At 38.9% G+C, this 20,461-nt stretch overlaps 1 protein-coding gene and 1 long non-coding RNA gene across 2 annotated transcripts in view; both read left to right on the forward strand.

The window, feature by feature from the left end:
• The window catches only part of LOC308632288, an 827,867-nt gene that overhangs the window by 707,832 nt on the left and 99,574 nt on the right, over nucleotides 1-20,461 (forward strand). The gene's annotated exons all lie outside the window — the stretch shown is intronic.
• Nucleotides 8,790-20,444, forward strand: LOC308632179 (augurin). The gene is made up of 3 exons (XM_081264021.1): nucleotides 8,790-8,833; nucleotides 11,236-11,393; nucleotides 20,075-20,444. The coding sequence occupies exons 1-3, from the start codon at nucleotides 8,815-8,817 to the stop codon at nucleotides 20,234-20,236; spliced, it is 339 nt and encodes a 112-aa protein (XP_081120147.1). The 5' UTR covers nucleotides 8,790-8,814; the 3' UTR covers nucleotides 20,237-20,444.

Below are 20,461 nucleotides of genomic sequence, written 5' to 3' on the forward strand. Positions count from 1 at the left end.
GTATAAATTTTCAAAATAGTTTCTAATTATCTTCTGAATTTCAGATGTGTCCATTGTGATATTTCCTTATTTATCTTGTATTATAGTAATTTGGGTTTTCTCTCTTTTTCTCTTCATTAGCATGGCCAGGGTTTAATCTATTTTTTTCAAAAAACCAACTTTTTGTTTTGTCAACTTTTTCAAGTGTTTCTTTTGTTTCAATTTTATTAATTTCAGCTCTGATTTTAATTATTTCCTGTCTTCTTCTGATTTTGGTGTTGATTTTTTTCTAATTTTTCTAGGGCTTTGAGATATAGTATTAGGTCACTTATTTGTTGACTTTTTATTCTTTTAATGAATGCACTCAATGCAATAAACTTTCCTTTTACTATTGCCTTCATAGTGTCTCAGAGATTTTGATATATCAGTGTTCTCATTTACCTCTAAGAATTTTTTAAATTTTATCCTTGATTTCTTCTACTATCCATTCATCATTCAATTGTGTATTATTTAGTCTCTATTTGTAACAGTAACTTCTATTTTTTATTTTATCATTGATTTCTAATTTCATTCCATTGTGGTCTGATAGAATGCAGAGTATTATCTCCATTTTTTGTTTGTTTTTTTGTATTTACTAAGCGTTGTTTTGTGACATAAGATATGGTCTATTTTAGCCCAGGAGCCATGCACTGCTGAGAGGAATATTTGCTCATTAATGGATGAAATATTCTATATGTGTCTGTTAAGTCTAAATTATTGATTTATTATTTAGTTCTACAGTTTCCTTGTTTAGTTATTGTTTGGAAGATCTGTCCAGTAGTGAGAGAGGTGTGTTAAAGTTACCCAGTATTATTGTGTGTGGTCTATTTGACTCTTGAAATTGAGAAGGGTTTGTTTGATGTACATAGATGCTCCATTGTTTGGGGCATAAATATTTATGATTGTTATGTCCTGCTTATGTATACTTCCCTTAAGAAGTATGAAATGCCCTTCTTTGTCTCTTCTGATTAGCTTTGGTTTGAAGTCTACTTCATCTGAAATGAGAATGGAAACCCCTGCTTGTTTACACAATCCATATGAGTGATAAGTTATTTCCCATCCTTTCACCTTCAGCCTGTGGAAGTCTTTGCCCATGAGGTGAGTCTCTTGAAGACAGCATATTGTGGGTCTTTCTTTTAATTCAATCTGCCATTCTGTGTCTTTTGATTGATGAGTTTAGGCCATTAACATTCAAGGTTATTATTGAGATATGATTTGTATTCCTTTTTTATTTTGATTTATTTCTGGTTTTTGATTTGCCTTAGTTTCTCATTTGGTTGAATGTCCCTTTAGTGTAGAGCCTCCCTTTGCTGGTTTTCACTTCATCCTCATGGAATATTTGTTGAGAATGCTCTGTAGTGTAGGCTTTCTAGTTGTGAATTCTTTTAATTTTAGTTTATCATGGAATGTTTTAATTTCATCTTCAAATCTGAAAGTTAATTTTCTGGGTATAAAATTCTTGGTTGACAATTTTTTTTCTTTCAGAGCTTGAAATATATTATTCCAGGACCTCCTAGCTTTGAAGGTCTGGGCTGAGACATCATTTGAAATCTGAATTGTTTTCCCCCTATACATAATTTGATATTTTTCCTCTCACAGACTTTAAGATTTTATCTTTATTCTGTGTTAGTTATTCTCACTTTAATGTGTCTTGTTGTGGGGCTTCTGTAATTTTGTACTTTTGGGGTCCTATAAGTCTCTTGTATTTGATTTTCCATTCCATTCTTTAGGTTTGGGAAACTTTCTGCTATTATGTCATTGAAAAGATTTTCCATTCCTCTGGTTTGTATCTCTGCTCCTTTATGTATTCTGATAATGCTTAAGTTTGATGTTTTCATGTTATCCGATATTTCTTGGATGTTCTGTTCAGGGTTTCTTATCATCTTCTCCACACATTTAACTCTGCTTTTAAGGTTATATATTTTGTCTTCATTGTCCAAGGTTCTGTGTTCCAAGTGGTCTAATCAGTAGGTGTTGCATTCTATTGAATTTATAATTTGGTTTACTGCTTCCTTCATTTTGAGGATTTCTGCTTTTTTAAATGATCTCTAACTCTTTATTGAAGTGGTCTTTCACTTCCTGTAGTTTTTCTTTGATTTCACTCCTTACACTATCCTTTACTTCACATATCAACTGAACTATATACCATCTGAACTCCTTCTTGGACATTTCTTCTACTGTGTTATCAGTGGCTTCTGTTGGTGAAGCATCTTGGTTTGTTTTACCCCCTTGCTTGGTGTTTTGTCTTTTTTAGAAAAAGATCCCCATCAGCTCTCTAGATTGCTTCAGCTTCATTCTCCCTTCTTTTTGGGATTCCAATATGTTACATGTTTAGAGCTTTTCACCTTGTGCTATATACTTCTTAGACTACTTTCTATATATTCAGCTCATTTACCTTGAGAAAGAACTGAGGTGCTTCAATCTCACCATATTCAAGTCATGTATACTTCTAATTTACTTTCTTCTTCTAAGCACTTATATACTGGTCTTACTTTCATTATTTTTATTTTCAGCTGTAAAATATCAATTTGACTGAGCAATAATCCTCAACATTGAACTTCCCTAAAACCCAAGGTCTTAAACTGGGAACGCCCTTAACCCAAGGAGCGGGATACTTCCTCAAACTGCAGGATACACCCTAATCCTGGATCCACCCTCGTCCTTGAGTAGGGTCATCTTTCTCAAACACACATGCAAGGTCACAGCAAATTTAACATGGGGTACGCTGGCAAGGAAATCGATGCGTCATTCCTACTTGGTAATGGCCCTCAGCACCATATGAATTTCATGATTGCTTTATCTATTTCTACAAGAAATGCCGTTGGGACTTTGATTGGCATTGCATTAAACCTATAGAGAACTTTTGGTAATATCGCCATTTTGATGATGTTATTTCTGCCTATCCATGAACAGGGTATATTTTTCCATCTTCTAAGATCTTCTTCTACTTCTCTCTTTAGGGTTCTGTAGTTTTCATTGTATAAATCTTTCACCTCTTTTGTTAGGTTGATTCCCAAGTATTTTATTTTTTTTGAGGATATTGTGAATGGAGTGTTTTTCCTCATTTCCATTTCAGAAGTTTTGTCACTGATATACAGAAATGCCTTTGATTTATGCGTGTTGATTTTATATCCTGCCACTTTGCTGAATTCATTTGTTAGTTCCAGTAGTTTCTTTGTAGACCTTTTTGGGTCTTCTAGGTATAGAATCATGTCATCTGCAAATAGTGATAATTTAAGTTCTTCTTTTCCTATTTTTATGCCTTTAATTTCTTTTGTCTGTCTAATTGCTCTGGCCAGTGTTTCGAGAACTATATTGAATAGAAGTGGTGATAGAGGGCATCCCTGTCTTGTTCCAGATTTTAGAGGGAATGCCTTTAACTTTTGTCCATTCAGAATGATGCTAGCCTGAGGCTTAGCATAGATAGCTTTTACAATGTCAAGGTAAGTTCCTGTTATCCCTAGTTTTTCTTACGTTTTGAACATAAAGGGATGCTGTACTTTGTCGAATGCTTTCTCTGCATCTATCGAGATGATCATATGGTTCTTATCTTTAAGTCTATTGATGTGGTGAATAACATTTATTGATTTCTGTATATTGAACCATCCTTGCATCCCAGGGATGAATCCTACTTGATCATGGTGCACAATTTTTTTGATGTGTTTTTGTATTCGATTCGCCAGAATTTTATTGAGGATTTTTGCATCTAGGTTCATTAGAGATATTGGTCTGTAGTTTTCTTTCTTTGAGGTGTCTTTGTCTGGTTTCAGAATCAGGGTGATGTTGGCCTCATAGAATGAATTTGGAAGAGCTCCCTCTTTTTCTATTTCCTGAAATAACTTGAAAATTATTGGTACTAATATTTCTTTAAAGGTTTTGTAAAACTCCGCTATATACCCATCCGGTCCTGGGCTTTTCTTGGTTGGTAGTCTTTTGATGGCTTCTTCAATTTCATCCATTGATATTGGTCTGTTCAAATTGTGTGTATCCTCCTGACTCAGTCTGGGCAAATCATATGACTTAAGAAATTTATTGATGTCTTCACTATCTTCTATTTTATTGGAATATAGGTTTTCAAAATAATTTCTAATTGTCTTCTGTATTTCTGTAGCATCTGTTGTGATATTGCCTTTTTCATCCCATATGTTAGTAATTTGAGTTCTCTCTCTTCTTCTCTTCGTTAGCATGGCTAAAGGTCTGTCGATCTTATTTATTTTTTCGAAGAACCAACTTTTAGTTTTGTTAATTTTTTCAATAGTTTCTTTTGTTTCAATTTCATTGATTTCCACTCTGATTTTAATTATTTTTTGCCTTCTGCTACATTTGCTGTTGTTTTGCTTTTCCTTTTTTAGGGCTTTGAGATGAAGTGTGAGCTCATTTATTTGTTGTTTTTTTCTTTTTTTGAGGAATGACCACCAGGCGATGAATTTTCTTCTTAAAACTGCTTTCATTGTGTCACATAGATTCCGATATGTTGTGTCTGTATTTTCATTTATCTCTAAGAATTTTTTGATTTCCTCCTTTATGTCTTCTGTAACCCATTGATCATTCAGTAACATATTGTTCATTGTCCATGTGATGTAGGATTTTTCCTTCCTTCTTTTATCATTGATTTCCAGTTTCATTCCATTATGATCAGATAAAATGCAAGGTATTATCTCCACCCCTTTATATTTACTGAGGGTTGCCCTATGGCATAATATATTGTCTATTATTGAGAAGTATCCATGTGCTGCTGAGAAAAAAGTATATCCACTTGATGATGGTTGATATATTCTATATATGTCAGTTAAGTCTAGGTTATTGATTGTGGTATTGAGTTCTATAGTTTCTTTATTCAACTTTTGTTTGGAGGATCTGTCCAATGGTGAGAGAGGTGTGTCGAAGTCACCCATAATTATTGTGTTGTGGTCTATTTGATTCTTGAACTTGAGGAGAATTTGTTTTATGAACGTCGCAGCACCATTATTTGTTGCATAAATATTGATAATTGTTATGTCTTGTTGGTGAATGGTTCCTTTTAACAGTATATAATGTCCTTCTTTATCCCTTTTGATTAACTTAGCCTTGAAGTCGATTTTATTCGATATGAGGATGGCCACCCCTGCTTGCTTACGAGGACCGTGTGCATGGTGTATTTTTTCCCATCCTTTCACCTTGAGCCTGTGTATGTCTTTTCCAATCAGATGTGTCTCCTGGAGGCAGCATATTGTTGGATTTGTTTTTCTAATCCATGATACCAGCCTATGTCGCTTTATTGGAGAGTTTAAGCCATTAACATTCAGAGTTACTGTTGATATATGGTTTGTACTTCCATCCATGTTTGATTATTTATCCTTTTTTTAAAAAATTTAGTATGTTTCTCCATGATTATCTTTCCCCTCGCCCTCTGTCTTTACCGAGGCACTTCCTACTGATGGTTTTGGTTATTGTTTTTCATTTCTTCCTCGTGTAGTGTTTTGCTCAAAATGCTTTGCAATGCTGGTTTTCTGGCTGCAAATTCTTTTAACTTTTGTTTATCATGAAAGATTTTTATTTCGTTGTCATACCTGAAGCTTAATTTTGCTGGATACAGAATTCTTGGTTGGCATCTATTGTCTTTCAGTGTTTGAAATATGTTGTTCCATGACCTTCTTGCTTTCAGAGTCTGTGATGAAAAATCCGTTGTTAACCTTATTGGTTTACCCCTAAATGTAATCTGTCTCCTTTCTCTTGTAGCTTTTAAAATTTTCTCTTTTTTCTGTAAATTGGATATCTTCATAACAATGTGTCTTGGTGTTGGTCTACTGTGATTTTGTGTGCTCGGTGTCCTGTATGCATCTTCAATTTGTATATCTGTTTCCTTTTTTATTTCTGGAAAGTTTTCTGTAATTATTTGATTCAGCAGGGTACTCATTCCTTTGGTTTAAATCTCTGTACCTTCTTCTATCCCGATGACTCGTAAGCTTAGTTTTTTTATGTTATCCCATAACTCTTGGATGTTTTTCTCGTGATTTTTTACCAGCCTTTCTGAGTTGGCTAGACTCTTTTCAAGATGATATATTTTGTCTTCATTATCTGACGTTCTGGCTTCTACTTGCTCCACTCTGTTAGTGATACTCTCAATTGAGTTTTTAATTTGGTTTATCGTTTCCTTCATTTCTAGAATTATTGTTTGATTATTTTTTATAATCTCTATCTCCTGATAAAGATGCTTAACTTCTTCTTTTATCTGTTTATGAAATTCATTCTCAATGTGTTCTTTCGCTGCTTGAATTTGCTGTCTTGTATCCTCTTTAAGGTTCCATTCCATCTGTCTAAGGTGTTCCTTGAGTTCTTTATATGACCATTTTTCTGATGACTCTAGGTCCTCCTGAATATTTAGGCTGTCCTGCATTGTTTGTACTCCTTTTCTTCCTTGCTTTTTGAAGCTGCTCATGTTACTTCTTGTTCTGTTTGACTGATGAGTTACTGTTTACTCCTATAAATTTATTAGATGCTTGGGAGGAAAGGTATTAGAAGGGAAGGGAAGAAGTCACTAAAGAGAATGAGAGTAAGCAGGTAGAATTCAAGGAAGGGGGATAAGATAATTGAAAAGAAATGAAAAGACAAAAGAAGAAAAAAAATAGGAAATAAAAAAAGAAAAAAATTTTTTTAAAAATAATAAAAAAATTAAAATTAAAATTAGAAGAAAAAAAATTTTAAAAAAATTGTAAAAGAAATTTAAAAAACAAGAAAGAAAAATGAAAGTGAAAGAAAAACCCAAATCAAAAAAAAAAGAAAAAAGAAAAAAAGAAAAAAAAACTAATAAATGCAGTCTTAGAGTTTGATTAACTTCTCTTCCAGTAGGTGGCGCTGTGCCCACCAGGCCAAGTTTCTCCTGTCAATACGCGGGAACCAATCACTGTGCAGCATCTCCTCCCAGACTGGGCGAGTCTCCAATCCTGAGTGCCTAGGGCCCCCTCTTGTGTCTAGTCACTTCCCACTTTTCCTCTAGCCAGGCCCCTCTCACGGGTGCTGCTCACCACAATACTAGCTACACGCCAGGTCTGCTGCTCCCGGGAGCCCTGTTTCCATGAACGACTGGGCACACTCTTCCAGTTTGCCATTCCCTCAGACCCTAAGTTTGTAGAGTTTGGGGCTGAGAATCCTCAGCGAATTTTACTTGCCCTCCGGTAGCCACGCCCCCGGTAGCTGGTGCAAGAGACCTCAGCTGTCAGCACTGGTGGTAGCGGTAGTTCTGCACTGCGGTTCCCTGCCGCCTCAGATTCCCTCGGTCTGGCTATCGTGCTCACGGGAGAGCTGGGAGGGGCCCTTACGGGAGAGATGGGAGGGGCCCTTAATATTTCCCCGATGTGTGGAGAGGGAAGGCTAGGGAATTACACACCTGTAGCCGCAGGTTTCAATGAAGTTATCTCCTCCGCCGCAGTCTGATGACGTCAGTTCTCTGCCATGGTGGTATCTCTTGCAAATGGCGACAGTTCGTTTCCCTTTGCCGGACGACCAATGCAACGGGTGGGTCCTTACTGTCTCTCCCAAGCCCCGTTTCAAACCTGTGGCCACTACCTATGAAGGCTCGGTAGGCATTTACCTCCGTAGGATGAGAAGGGCTGACCAGTTGTTTCAGCCGGATGGATTAGTGCTGAGTCACAGCTGTTTGTCTGCAGGAAGCAGGCGAAGGGGAGCTTGAATTCAGCCGATCCGGGCTCAGTGTGTGTTCTGAGAGGCCCAGACTGTTCGCCCCAGATCCACGTCAGCTCAGCATTGCCTAGTGATCCTGAGCACACAGATTTAGGTTGTTTATGACTCCCTATGCCTGCACAGCTGAAGAGGTCAGAGACTTGATCTCTCTGCGCCCGCCGCCATGTTGGAATCCCCGAGCAAATGATCTTAATAAAGCTTGATTATAAGAGGGGAGAGGAGGGGGGGATAGAAAGGGCAGCACAATAAAATAGACACTAGTATGGCCCTATGTATAAACGTGGCTGTATAACCAATGTGATCCTGCAATCTGTACACATGGAAAAATAAGATTAAGATTACGTACCCCATTTGAATCAAATGTATGATGTCAAGATCATTGTAATGTTTTGAGCAACTAAAAAAAATTTAAAAAAAGAAAAAAAAATGAAAAAGACATCCCCCCCCCAAAAAAAAAGCCTGATTATAGGATGTTCAGAGCAAAGTACAAAACTGGGCTGATTTTTAAGAGAGCTAAAGAATATTCCTTGGCTTGTGGCAGCCGAAGTCCTAATTTCTGCCTTGCCTGTTTCTTTTTTTCCTTTTCTTTTTGCAACACCAGTCACTGGACTTAGAGCCCACCCTAAATCCAGAATAATAATCATTCTGAGATCCTTAACATAGTTCCTCTGCAAAACCATACTTCCACATAATCTCATATTCTGAAGATTGGGATGAATAGGAACTTGAGGGACTCCATTGGATGGAGGAGTTACACCATGAAGTAAATGATTTTAGGAAGGTACACATGATAGATGGCTGTCCTTCATGATTAGACACCAGGCCTCCAAGAATTATGTCACTTATCCCAGGAAGTAGCTCCAGTTGTAATGTCCTTGGTCAGCCATAGTCATCACTGATATTAGCTTCAGGAACCTCAGATTGTTTTCCTGAATAATCAGAGTGCAAAAAGTGTTAAATATGCAACACTACCAAGCTAGCAATCAAGACAGGGGTCTGAGATTATTTTTTACCCACTTATTTTTACAGTTGAAAATTCAAGGATTCAGTGCATCTCTGAAATTGATTTCTGTTTTTATTCCTTTAGGTGGCATAAGTGCAAATAAACTCAAGCAGATGCTTCAGAAACGAGAAGGTAAATATGCCCCAAATGGATAAGGGATGCATTCTTAACTGGATGGAAATGAAATGATAATATTGAATGTGTCCAGTCTTGTATTTGGAAAATCAAGAGTATTTACTTCTTAAAAGATTTGAAGATATGAAGGGTTTATTCTGTGGGTGTGTGGTGTGGTATTTGATTAGATAAATATTATTGCTGGTAAATGTGTGTAGGTTCTTTTTTGGAAAGCTGTCAGTATAGACAAAACAGTGCAACAGTGTCAACTGAATGCTATTTATTTTAGATCCATGAAGAACTTTAGAGCTTGTATCTAAACTTGGGCATATCCTTCAGAGCATGTGAAGTCATTGCAGGAGTGGGCTTAGAACTGCATAGTTGTGGCATTCTCTGTAATTAGAAATTGTGGAAGGGCATTTACATAGGGATACCTTTTAATTGCCAATTTCTGCTGGAAGAAGTGCTCCTAAGATGAATATTGTAGACAGCAGGAAGATATTGTCAAAATAGTCACAAAATACGGGTTCTGGGTCTATTGCCGCCAGGTCAATTGGATCCATTGTGTGGTCTCATGAATGTCATTTTCCCTCTCCCAGCCAGTATATTCTATAAAATTATCCTAGAAATTAAAAAGTGCAACCACATTTCTGATATGAAGTTTTATCACTTATTCTTTCTCCCCCTCCTGGTTTACAGAAGATTCTCATAGGCTAAAGTCTGCTTCCAAAGTGAGGCCCTTAATCACTTGTTCCCATAGTTCTCAGTTGTCTCTCAGGGATCCCCTACAGGTGCCTGGAGTTCAGGTGACCCCTCCAAGAGAAGGTAGTTCCTGGGAGGGGGCTGTCAGCTTCCTTCTGGCCACTCACAGGGCCCTGGATTACCTGGAAAGAAATGTCCCCTCCCTAGGCTGGTTGGTCATAACAGAATCACCTCACAGATGCCTGGGGGTGAGCAACTCTCACAGAGCCAGCCTATCAGACGTGAGCAAACTGCTGAGATAATCATGACTCCTGGGTGTGTATCTTTGAATCTTATTCACATGAAGCCAAGAAACACATACTAAGCACCTATTGTGTACAGACCATGCAACAAGCCCTGATGTTTATCCATGTTATTAGTTTCATTATCCCATAAGTTCTTCCTAACAACACCGAGTCTCCTAGGCACATCCTACTGAAGTGGTACCATTTAAGACATTGAGACTATGATGGGAAGACATTAAAGGAAGCAGTTCAAGCAAAAGTTAGTACTTTTTGAGATGCAACAAAATGGGTAGTGATCAGACAATGAGGCCTAGAGACGCCTCCATAGGACATTGTGTCCTCCAGCAGCCTGAGATGTACACCTGTTGCACTGCTAAGTGGGTTTGATCCCTGCTCTCTCAAGGTGCATCCATCCAGTTCTTTTTTCTTACTTCATCCCCTAAACAAGCACTACATTCCCCTGCTTATATATGAAATGAACATACACTTTAAGCATGTGTGGCACTAAATATCCATTTCTGTTTCCTGAATGAAGAGGCCAGGGGTTAAGCCACCAGCCCCTGCTGAGCCCTGGGCTTCAGGGGATCTTCAGAGGATGAGCTGAATTTCATTGCTACCCTGAAAAGCTACATGTTGAAAGTGAGTCCCAGTTCTTTTAAGTGGCTGTACACATATAGAAAATGCTGTGAGCAAAGAGCAGGGAGCTGACGACATGAAGCTGTATTTTCTCAGATGCATGAAAGAATAATCAAGAGGCAAAGCCATCCTGTACATGATGCGGTGTATAAGAGTGCCTACACTCCAATAACAAAAGTTATTCTTTTTTTTTAGTTTAAATTATTTACTTTTTATTTATTTATTTACTTACTTACTTATTTTTTACATACACGACAATAGTGGAATGCCTTATACTCATGATTACCCATTTACAGCACAATTTTTTGTAACTCTGTATGTAAAGTATGTTCACACCAAAATTATGCCATCATACATGTACTCTTTTTTTTTGCATTACAATTCTTATTACACATTCTTGAGGGAAAGGGGAAACATGGAGATTGGATGACAAGTACGTAGGAGGAATAAGTTCCAATGTTCAACAGCATAGCTCTAATGTTCTAGTGACTATAGTTCATATCAATTTGTTACATATTTTATAAAGAACACCAAGAGAGGAGTTCAAACCTTCCCAACATGAAGAAATAATAAATGGTTAAGGAAATGGTAATGCTAATTATCAACTGAATCATTATACATTGCATATGTACTGAGTTATCACACTGTACCCCATAAATATGTACAATTACTACGGATAAATTTTAAAAAGCAGTTCAACCCACAGTACGATTCTAGTAACAACAACAACAAAAAAAAACTGCTGTTTTTTAAAAAAATCATTCTTTGCAATTTTGGGGTGGAAATTGCTCATTTCAGCACCTGCTCTGACTGAGACACAAGTGGCCATGGATGAGAATAGAGCCAAAGAGTTCCTGAGCAGCATGAAGCGCCAGAAGCGGCAGCTGTGGGACCGGACTCGGCCAGAGGTGCAGCAGTGGTACCAGCAGTTCCTCTACATGGGCTTTGATGAAGCGGTGGGTGCACTTTCCTGCAGGGTGGGCTGGTGAGAGAGGCTTTGACGAAGCGGTGGGTGCACTTTCCTGCAGGGTGGGCTGGTGAGAGAGGCTTTGACGAAGTGGTGGGTGCACTTTTCTGCAGGGTGGGCTGGTGGGGAGAGAGGCCGGCTGGAGAAATAGGACATAAGAAATGAGACATGGCTATTTGGTTTAGTCTATTTTCTATTGCTGGGTCTGCATATATTTACAACTAGTACAACAAAAGTTTTAAGGTGGAGACATAAAATCTTTTAAGGAAAAATACCCCTTTTTGGTATCTGGTCATGTTGATATCTGTGTATAAGAACATTAGAAGGAGATAGTTATTCATAGTAAGCATTGTTAATCATTGAAGAAAATCCACCATAGAGAAAAGCCATTGGTAAGTTGTGATTTGTGGGGAGCCATTCTGACACATGATTGGGTGACTCCCGTTAGGGCCTGAGGCGCTCTGGCTGTGTCGGAGCTATCCCGACCCTTTCCTGATGAGAGAGCCCATCCGTGTGGGGGTGTGCGTGACCACTGACCCTGGAGACCCAATCACTGACCCTGACCTTGGAGTGCAGCCCCCCCTCAACCTTCATTGGATGGAATTCTCCCCTAAATCTCTTGTCCCCCAAATAAAAGGCTGCTCCCAGGCGTGTTCGCTCTCTCTCTCTCCTGCTAGCCCAGAGTAATCCTCGCTGCCCTGCTGGGCGGCTAGAGGCGGGAACCAGGGAGGCGAGCCATCTCGGACCTAGCAATATAAAATAAGGTACTGTCTGTGTGTTTTATTTTGATCTCTTCTAAATAACTTAATGCCTAGAACCTCATTAATGAAACCACTGCGCGTGGTAGAATTGGCACCCAACGTGGGGCATTCTGAATTAGTTAGATTGAGTGGGAGTGCGCTAAAAAGATAAGGAAAAGAATAAAGAGGAAATAAAGAATAAAAAGGAAGATAAGGAAAAAGAAATAAAGATAAAGGAAGATAAGGAATAAAGATAAAGACAAGGAAGAGGTGACATTTGGGTCACAAAAGTACCGGGAGATATTGAAGGAAAGAGACGTTAAATTACTTAAAATGGGAAATTCTACTTCTTCGGATAAGGAAATGTATCTGACTATTTTAGACAGTATAATTAATCAGAAAGGAAAACAGATAAAGTAAACTCAGTTATTACAATTCTTAAAGATTGTAGGTGAATATTGTCCTTGGTTTTGTGACCAAGAGTCTCCAAATTTACTTACTTGGGAGAAATTAGGAAGAAAGTTACAGAGAGTCTGTCTTTCTACTGAAATACCTGGAGGTATAGAGAATATACAGAAAACTTGGACAGCCCTAGAAGTCTGTCTTTTTGAATACATGGGCCAGAGTTCGTGGCCTCCTGAAGACCTTTTGAAAGGCATTCAAAGAGCTATTAAGTCTATTCAAATGGAAAATCAGCCTGAGGCTAAGTTAATTTCCTTTCCTTTGAGCCGTTTAAAAACTAAAGCACTAAAAGCCAAAACAAAGGTTAGAATTGTGCAGGTTAGCCCGCAGGCAGATTGTACAGAAACATCCCTAACCTTAGAGGGCCCTCCGGAAGAAGTAAGCGATCTTCCTAGAGAAGAAAATACGGAAGAAACTCCTAAAGGGGCTCAGGTTTCTTCTCAACCACGTGAGTTAGAAACCCAAATTCCAAATGGCGATAGTACAGAGTCTGATAGCAGCTCACAATCTGAGGAAGAAGAATTAGACATGGAAACTCAGGACTTAGAGAGAAATTTTAATAGACTGCATTTAGCACCACCTGCCCAAGCTTTTCAAATTCGGCCGGTACCTACTAGAAGGACCAAATTTAACAGGTATGCTGAATTAAAGATGACTTTTCTTACCCCAGTTCAACAAGGTATTAGGAAGGCTCAAGAAATGGGAGAGGATACTACTGGTTTTCACCTCTTTCCAGTTTTTGAGCAAACTAATGAACAAGATCAGAGAGTTAGAGTTCATGCTGTAATCCCATGTAAAACTATCAAGGAATTGAAAAATGCATGTGAAACGTACGGCCCAAATTCGCCTTTTGTTCAGAGTCTGATAGAAAATATTTGCTCACAACCCCTTCCTCCTAGTGATTGGATTTTTTTAGCCAGATCTTGTCTGAGCGGGGGAGATTACTTGCTTTGGAAAACTTATTGGACTGATTTTTGTAATGAACAGGCAGAAAGAAACAGAAGACAGGGCATAGAAATGCCAGTAACGATGTTTTTAGGGACTGAAGATTTTGCTGATTTAGAAAGACAATTAAATTATGATTTTGTAGTGTACAATCAAATAACTGATTGTGCAAAACGTGCCTGGAGACAAATCGTCTCCAAGGACCAGTCCAATTTAGTTCTTACCAAAATCAGACAAGGTGCCAGTGAGACTTATTCAGATTTCGTAGCCCGACTGTATCAGGCTGCGAACAGGTCCATCGGGGACCCAGGAGCTAGCGAATTTATCGTTAGGCAATTGGCTTTTGAGAACGCAAATAAAATCTGTCAGGATGTTCTTCAACCCCATCGTAAAAAAGGAACAATTTCTGAGTATATTCGCTTGTGTTCTGACTTAGATTCCACTCAGTTGCAAACGGTGGCCTTAGCAACAGCATTAAAGGAAACCTTGGGGCCACAAAATCAGTTCAGAAGTCCCGCGGTAGGTGTTACGTTTGTGGAAAAACCAGTCATTTTGCCCGTGAGTGTCGCATGCGCAATTTTAGGTTTAGGGCTCCATCTACTGGCGATAATAGATATTGCAGGACTCAGCGCCACGTGGTTGATTCGGGTGGCGCGGATGAGCCCGCCTTCGCGCCGCAAGTATTTCCTCCTAGCGAGGGGACAAAAAACTTCCGTTCGGCCCCTCCCCGGGCCCAGAAACAATATGGGGAGAGGTCGCACAGTGTGACGTCACTGGCAGCGCCTACCAGGGCAGTGTGCGATTTTTACCAGGACAGGGACAGGGATCACAGACAGTTTTCTTAGGACCTTCAAAGACAGTTGAATTAGATCCTGAAACGGGGCCAACACAAATCCCTACTGGGATTTTCGGGCCACTTGCTGAGAATACTATAGGTTTAATTTTGGGGCGTGATAATTTGAAGGGAGCCATTGAAGTTATACCTGGTGTGATAGATTCAGAATTTAAAGGGCAATTATCTGTTACTGTAAGATCCAATTATGTCCTAAGACTCACCCCAAAGGATATTTTTGCTCAATTAATATTATTGCCTTGTGTCTCAGAAAGGCACCTGCCGGTAGATTCAGTTTCTAAACTGCCGGACAGAGTATATTGGTCCCAGTTAGTACGACAAGAACGCCCTTTATTAAAACTTAGAATTAATAATAAAAATTTCCTAGGCATTATTGACACAGGGGCTGATAGCTCAGTATTGTCCAGCCGGTTTTGGCCTAGGAACTGGCCCTTACATGCAGCACCAGCTAACCTAGAAGGAATAGGACAGGTTTCACAGCCTGCTCAAAGTGCCAACTATCTCCGTTGGGAAGATTCTGATGGGAACAGTGGAGTATTTAAACCTTATGTGTTAGAGTCTTTACCAGCTAATCTATGGGGAAGAGATATATTAGCCAAAATGGGACTGTTATTAGTTACTCCAAATTCTATAAGATCAGTTGAAGAAGTTAATCAGAGGTATTTTCCTGGAGATGATAAGGAGACTTTTCAGGAAGAATATCTGTTTACAAGCCAGTCTCCACGACAAAGATTAGTAAATACTCCAGACCAGAATTTTTACTAGGGGCCCTGAGTACTTCCCTGATCCCTAAGACAGCTGAAAAAATCACGTGGCTCACAGAGGCGCCTATATGGATTTCTCAGTGGCCCATCTCAGGGGAAAAGCTTAAAATAATTCATAGATTAGTTGAGGAACAACTTCAGGCTGGTCATATTGAACCAACACTTAGCCCTTGGAATACACCTATTTTTGTTATTAAGAAAAAGTCAGGAAATTGGAGATTGCTACAGGATTTAAGGGCAATAAATCAGGCAATTCAGCCTATGGGATCATTACAGCCAGGACTTCCCTCCCCCACAGCCATTCCTTTAGATTATAGCTTGATGGTAATAGATTTAAAAGACTGTTTTTTCTCTATAAGGTTACATCCTGAAGATTGTGAAAGATTTGCTTTCACTGTCCCAGCAATTAATTTTAAGGAACCTGTTAAAAGATACTGCTGGAGGGTGCTTCCCCAGGGAATGCGTAATAGCCCTACACTGTGCCAAAAATATGTTGACCAGGCAATAGATCCCATTAGAAATAGCTTCCCTGATGCATACATTATTCATTTTATGGATGATATATTATTGGCTCATGCTAATCCAGAAGTACTTTCAGAAATTTTTACTCAGTTAGAGACTTCACTTACAGCAATGGGTTTATGTATAGCTCCTCAAAAAATTCAAAAGGTATCTCCTTTTCAATATCTAGGTCAGATAATTCAAGGGAGTATAATCCGTCCTCAAAATCTTCAGATAAGAGTTAAGGAGTTACATACCCTTAATGATTTTCAAAAACTATTAGGAGATATTAACTGGCTAAGACCATCCTGAAAGTTAACTACTTCTGAGTTAAGTCCTTTATTTCAGATATTACAAGGAAATCCTTCTCCAACCTCTCCATGTCAACTAACTTTAGAAGCTAAGGCAGCCTTAAGGAAAGTGGAAATTGCAATTAAAAATGCACAGCTTACTAGAATAGATCCTAAAGAAATAATGTATTTATTAATATTTCCAACCGAGCATACCCCAACAGGAGCCATATGGCAAAGATTAGGAGTTATTGAATGGATTTATTTATCCCATTCCCCTCAAAAAACATTAATTCCTTTTCATGATTCTATAGCTCAATTAGTAATTAAAGGTAGAAATAGAATTTTACAATTAATTGGATCTGAGCCTGATATCATAATTATTCCATTTTCTGTTCAACAGACTAATTGGCTTTTTCAAACTTCTACCTCCTGGCAGATAGCTTTTGCAGATTTTCCTGGCCAGATAGATAGCCATTATCCTCATGATAAGATTGTACAATTTGCATCATTAACATCACTTATTTTTCCAAAGATTGTACGTTCTCATCCAATAGAGGGAGCTTTATCGGTGTTCACGGATGGTTCCAACTCTGGTAAGGCAGGGTTCTTCAGCCGTGTTCACACAGAGGTAATACAAACTTCTTATACTTCTGCTCAAAGGGCAGAGCTCCAAGCTCTGATTTGTGCCTTAGATTATTTTTCAAATGAGCCTATTAATATTTATTCTGACAGCTTATATGCAGTCGGAGTTACCAAAAATATTGAAACCTCAGTTATTGGGTTTACTTCATCACAGGAGTTATTTGAATTATTTCATAATTTACAAAAGACAGTGCTAATGCGAAAGTTCCCATGTTTCATTGGACACATCCGTGCCCATACTAACCTTCCCGGACCCCTAGTTGCAGGTAATGATAAAATTGATAAATTAGTAGCTTTTTGTCAACAGATGTCTTCGTATGACTGTGCACTAGCTTCCCATTCCTTGCATCATCAAAATGCTTCTAGCTTACGTAAAAAATTTAGTATTACCAGGGAACAAGCTCGTCAAATTGTAAGCCAATGTCCTAAGTGTGTTATTCACACTCCATCTCTGCCATCAGGGGTAAATCCCCGTGGATTAAAACCAAATCAGATATGGCAAATGGATGTAACTCATATTCCTCAATTTGGTAAGCAATGTTATGTGCATGTCATAGTGGACACTTATTCTAGATTTATTTTTGCCACAGCACGTACTAAGGAAAATACTCAACATGTAATTTCTCATTGCTTAGCAGCTTTTTCCATTTTAGGGTGCCCTATGCAGATTAAAACAGATAATGCTCCAGCTTATGTAAGCTCTTCTTTTCAACAATTTTGCCAAGAGTTTCAAATTAATCATAAAACAGGAATTCCTTATAACTCCCAAGGTCAAGCCATTGTAGAACGAGCTCATTTATCTATTAAGCTTCAATTACAAAAATTGAAAAGGGGGAATAAGATAGTGACTCCCCAAAATAGCCTTAATCATGCCTTGTTTGTTTTAAATTTTTTAAACTGTGACACAGAAGGTCACACTGCTGCTGAGAGACAAATGTCTCCCTCAGTAACAGGCCCTTTAGGCAGAGTTCTGTGGAAAGATTTACAGACTGGTCAATGGAAGGGTCCGGACCCGGTAATAACATGGGGCCGAGGGCATGCCTGTATTTTTCCAGAAGGTGCTTTCCGTCCTATTTGGGTGCCTGAACGTGCTATCAGACATGGAGGAGATAGAACCCAGACTCAAGCGACTGAGGATCGACCCGGAGGAGCCACAACCCAGAAGGAGGAGATATCGGAAAAGGATGAAGACCAGATTGAACCAGCCGAGAAGTTGATTTTGTGGAAAGATGTGAAGAAATCGACAACCCAGGCCTCCCAAATACTTCGACGCCTAGGAAAGAACAGGACCACAGTCTTGATGGTAGCAACAGTAATTGCCCTACTGGGCTGTCAGGTAAAAGGGAATCAAGTAGACACTTATTGGACATATTTCCCAGATCCACCCCTGGTACACCCAGCTGTGTGGACTGGAGAATCTATTCCAGTATTTACTAATGACTCATTCATGATGGGAGGATTTACAGATACTCATATTACTCCCAATCATGTGACTAGATTTAATTATTCTGGCTACAGTGCCCAATTACCTTTATGTTGGTCACATGATAAACATGCTGGCTGTCTGAAAGTATCACTTGAAGAAAAGACAGCGATTGGTAAACCTAAACTGACAAATAATTCTATTTATGGAGACTTAAAACCTAATACTAGATCAGTAATTAAGATGGGACTTTCCCATAACAAGCCAGTCATTTCTGCAAAACCTCCACTGGTACCCCACTGTCCAAATAGTTCTACAATTGAAATTGGCACCTTTCCTAAATGGATGGATTGTGTAAATACCTTTCCTGTACAACATAAGGTGTCTAAAGCTAGTGGGTATATTTTAGACTGGTCTCCAAAAATTGATAAGAGACAATTACGAAGAAATTCTGCTATGACACCTGCAGGATTTGTTAGTAATATTTTGACTTATAGTGAAGGAGGTATTCAAAAAGATATTTGGCGTTTAATTGCTGCCTCAGAATATTTACATTTTACAGATAAACCTTTACCAAAATTTGTCGGCAAGAACTGTAAAGAGGGATCTTGCTATGGCCTAAGAGCCTGTGTCCAATCTCCTTATGTTTTAATTATTGGAAATGTAAAAGTTAAATGGATAGATGATAGATATTTTGTTACTTGTAATAAGTGCAACCTAACCAATTGTATTTCTAGGTATAATGGAGGAAAAGGAGTGCTGATACTTCATCAGCCCTCTTTTGTTTTATTACCTGCTAATATTTCAGAGCCATGGTATACTGATGCTGGTTTACAAGTCCTGCAGCAAATTCATGCCCAGCTAACAAGACCTAAACGTGCTATTGGAGTCATAATTGTTGGTGTCTTAGCACTGGTCTCATTTATTGCCTCAACTGTCTCTGCATCTCTGACATTGTCTCAGAATATTCAACATGCAAAATTTCTTAATAATTTAGCTCAAAATACTTCCAAGGCTCTGCGTAATCAAGTAAATATTGATGAAAGGATTGAGACTAAATTAAACGCCTTAGAGGCGACTGTCATAAACATAGGTAATGAACTTTCAGCCTTAAAATTTAAGGAAAGGCTTAAATGCCATGCTAATTATAAGTATGTATGTGTTACAGCTGCAAAGTACAATGCTTCTCTCTGGGATTGGGAGAAGGTTAAAAACCATTTATTAGGTATTTGGCAAAATAGTAATAATAGCTTGGATATTCTGGAACTTCATCACCATATCCAAGACATTCAAAATAATAGAGCTGATTTTTCAGATCCTTCTTCCTTGGCTAACCAAATATTGAAGGAGTTAAATGGATTCAACCCTGGAAATATTCTTAAACACTCCGCTTGGTACATTATTGGATTATTCTCTTTGCTGTTAATTCTCTTTTGTATTGTAACCATAGGATGGCGAGTCTTCCAATCAAGAATCCAGGGACTCCAGAGAGTGAACCGCCACCTCATTGTTAAGAAAAGAAAGGGGGAATATGTGGGGAGCCATTCTGATACGTGATTGGGTGACTCCCGTTAAGGGCCTGAGGCGCTCTGGCTGTGTCGGAGCTATCCCGACCCTTTCCTGATGAGAGAGTCCATCCGTGTGGGGGTGTGCATGACCACTGACCCTGGAGACCCAATCACTGACCCTGACCTTGGAGTGCAGCCCCCCCTCAACCTTCATTGGATGGAATTCTCCCCTAAATCTCTTGTCCCCCAAATAAAAGGCTGCTCCCAGGCGTGTTCGCTCTCTCTCTCTCCTGCTAGCCCAGAGTAATCCTCGCTGCCCTGCTGGGCGGCTAGAGGCGGGAACCAGGGAGGCGAGCCGTCTCGGACCTAGCAATATAAAATAAGGTACTGTCTGTGTGTTTTATTTTGATCTCTTCTAACTAACTTAATGCCTAGAACCTCATTAATGAAACCACTGTGCAGGTCGTGTGGTAGAGTGATTTTTAGGGGACTGTGTGTCTTTAAATCCATTCTCCATCATTCTTTCTCTTTTCCTCCAGAAATTTGAAGATGACATCACTTATTGGCTAAATAGAGATCGAAATGGACATGACTACTATGGTGATTACTACCAACGTCACTATGATGAAGACTCTGCCATTGGACCCCGGAGCCCCCATAGCTTTAGGCATGGAGCCAGTGTCAACTATGATGACTACTGACCACCACTGCCACACATGTACACGAAACCCAAGGTGCTTCCCTTAGGAATCTCACAGTCCCTTACTCTATGCGGTTTCTGTTGTGCTTTATTTCAGTGGATCTTTTTAACACAGTTTTTGTGACTTAGCGCCTTTTTGATATTTCATGCAAGTTTCTAACAATATATCATTTAAAACTGGAAATAAAAGCATTTTGTCAAAAATAGAAGTCTCAGAATTTATTTG

The sequence above is a fragment of the Spermophilus citellus genome, assembly GCF_964194105.1.
Source record: "Spermophilus citellus genome assembly, chromosome: 13".
Classification (NCBI taxonomy): Eukaryota; Metazoa; Chordata; class Mammalia; order Rodentia; family Sciuridae; genus Spermophilus; species Spermophilus citellus.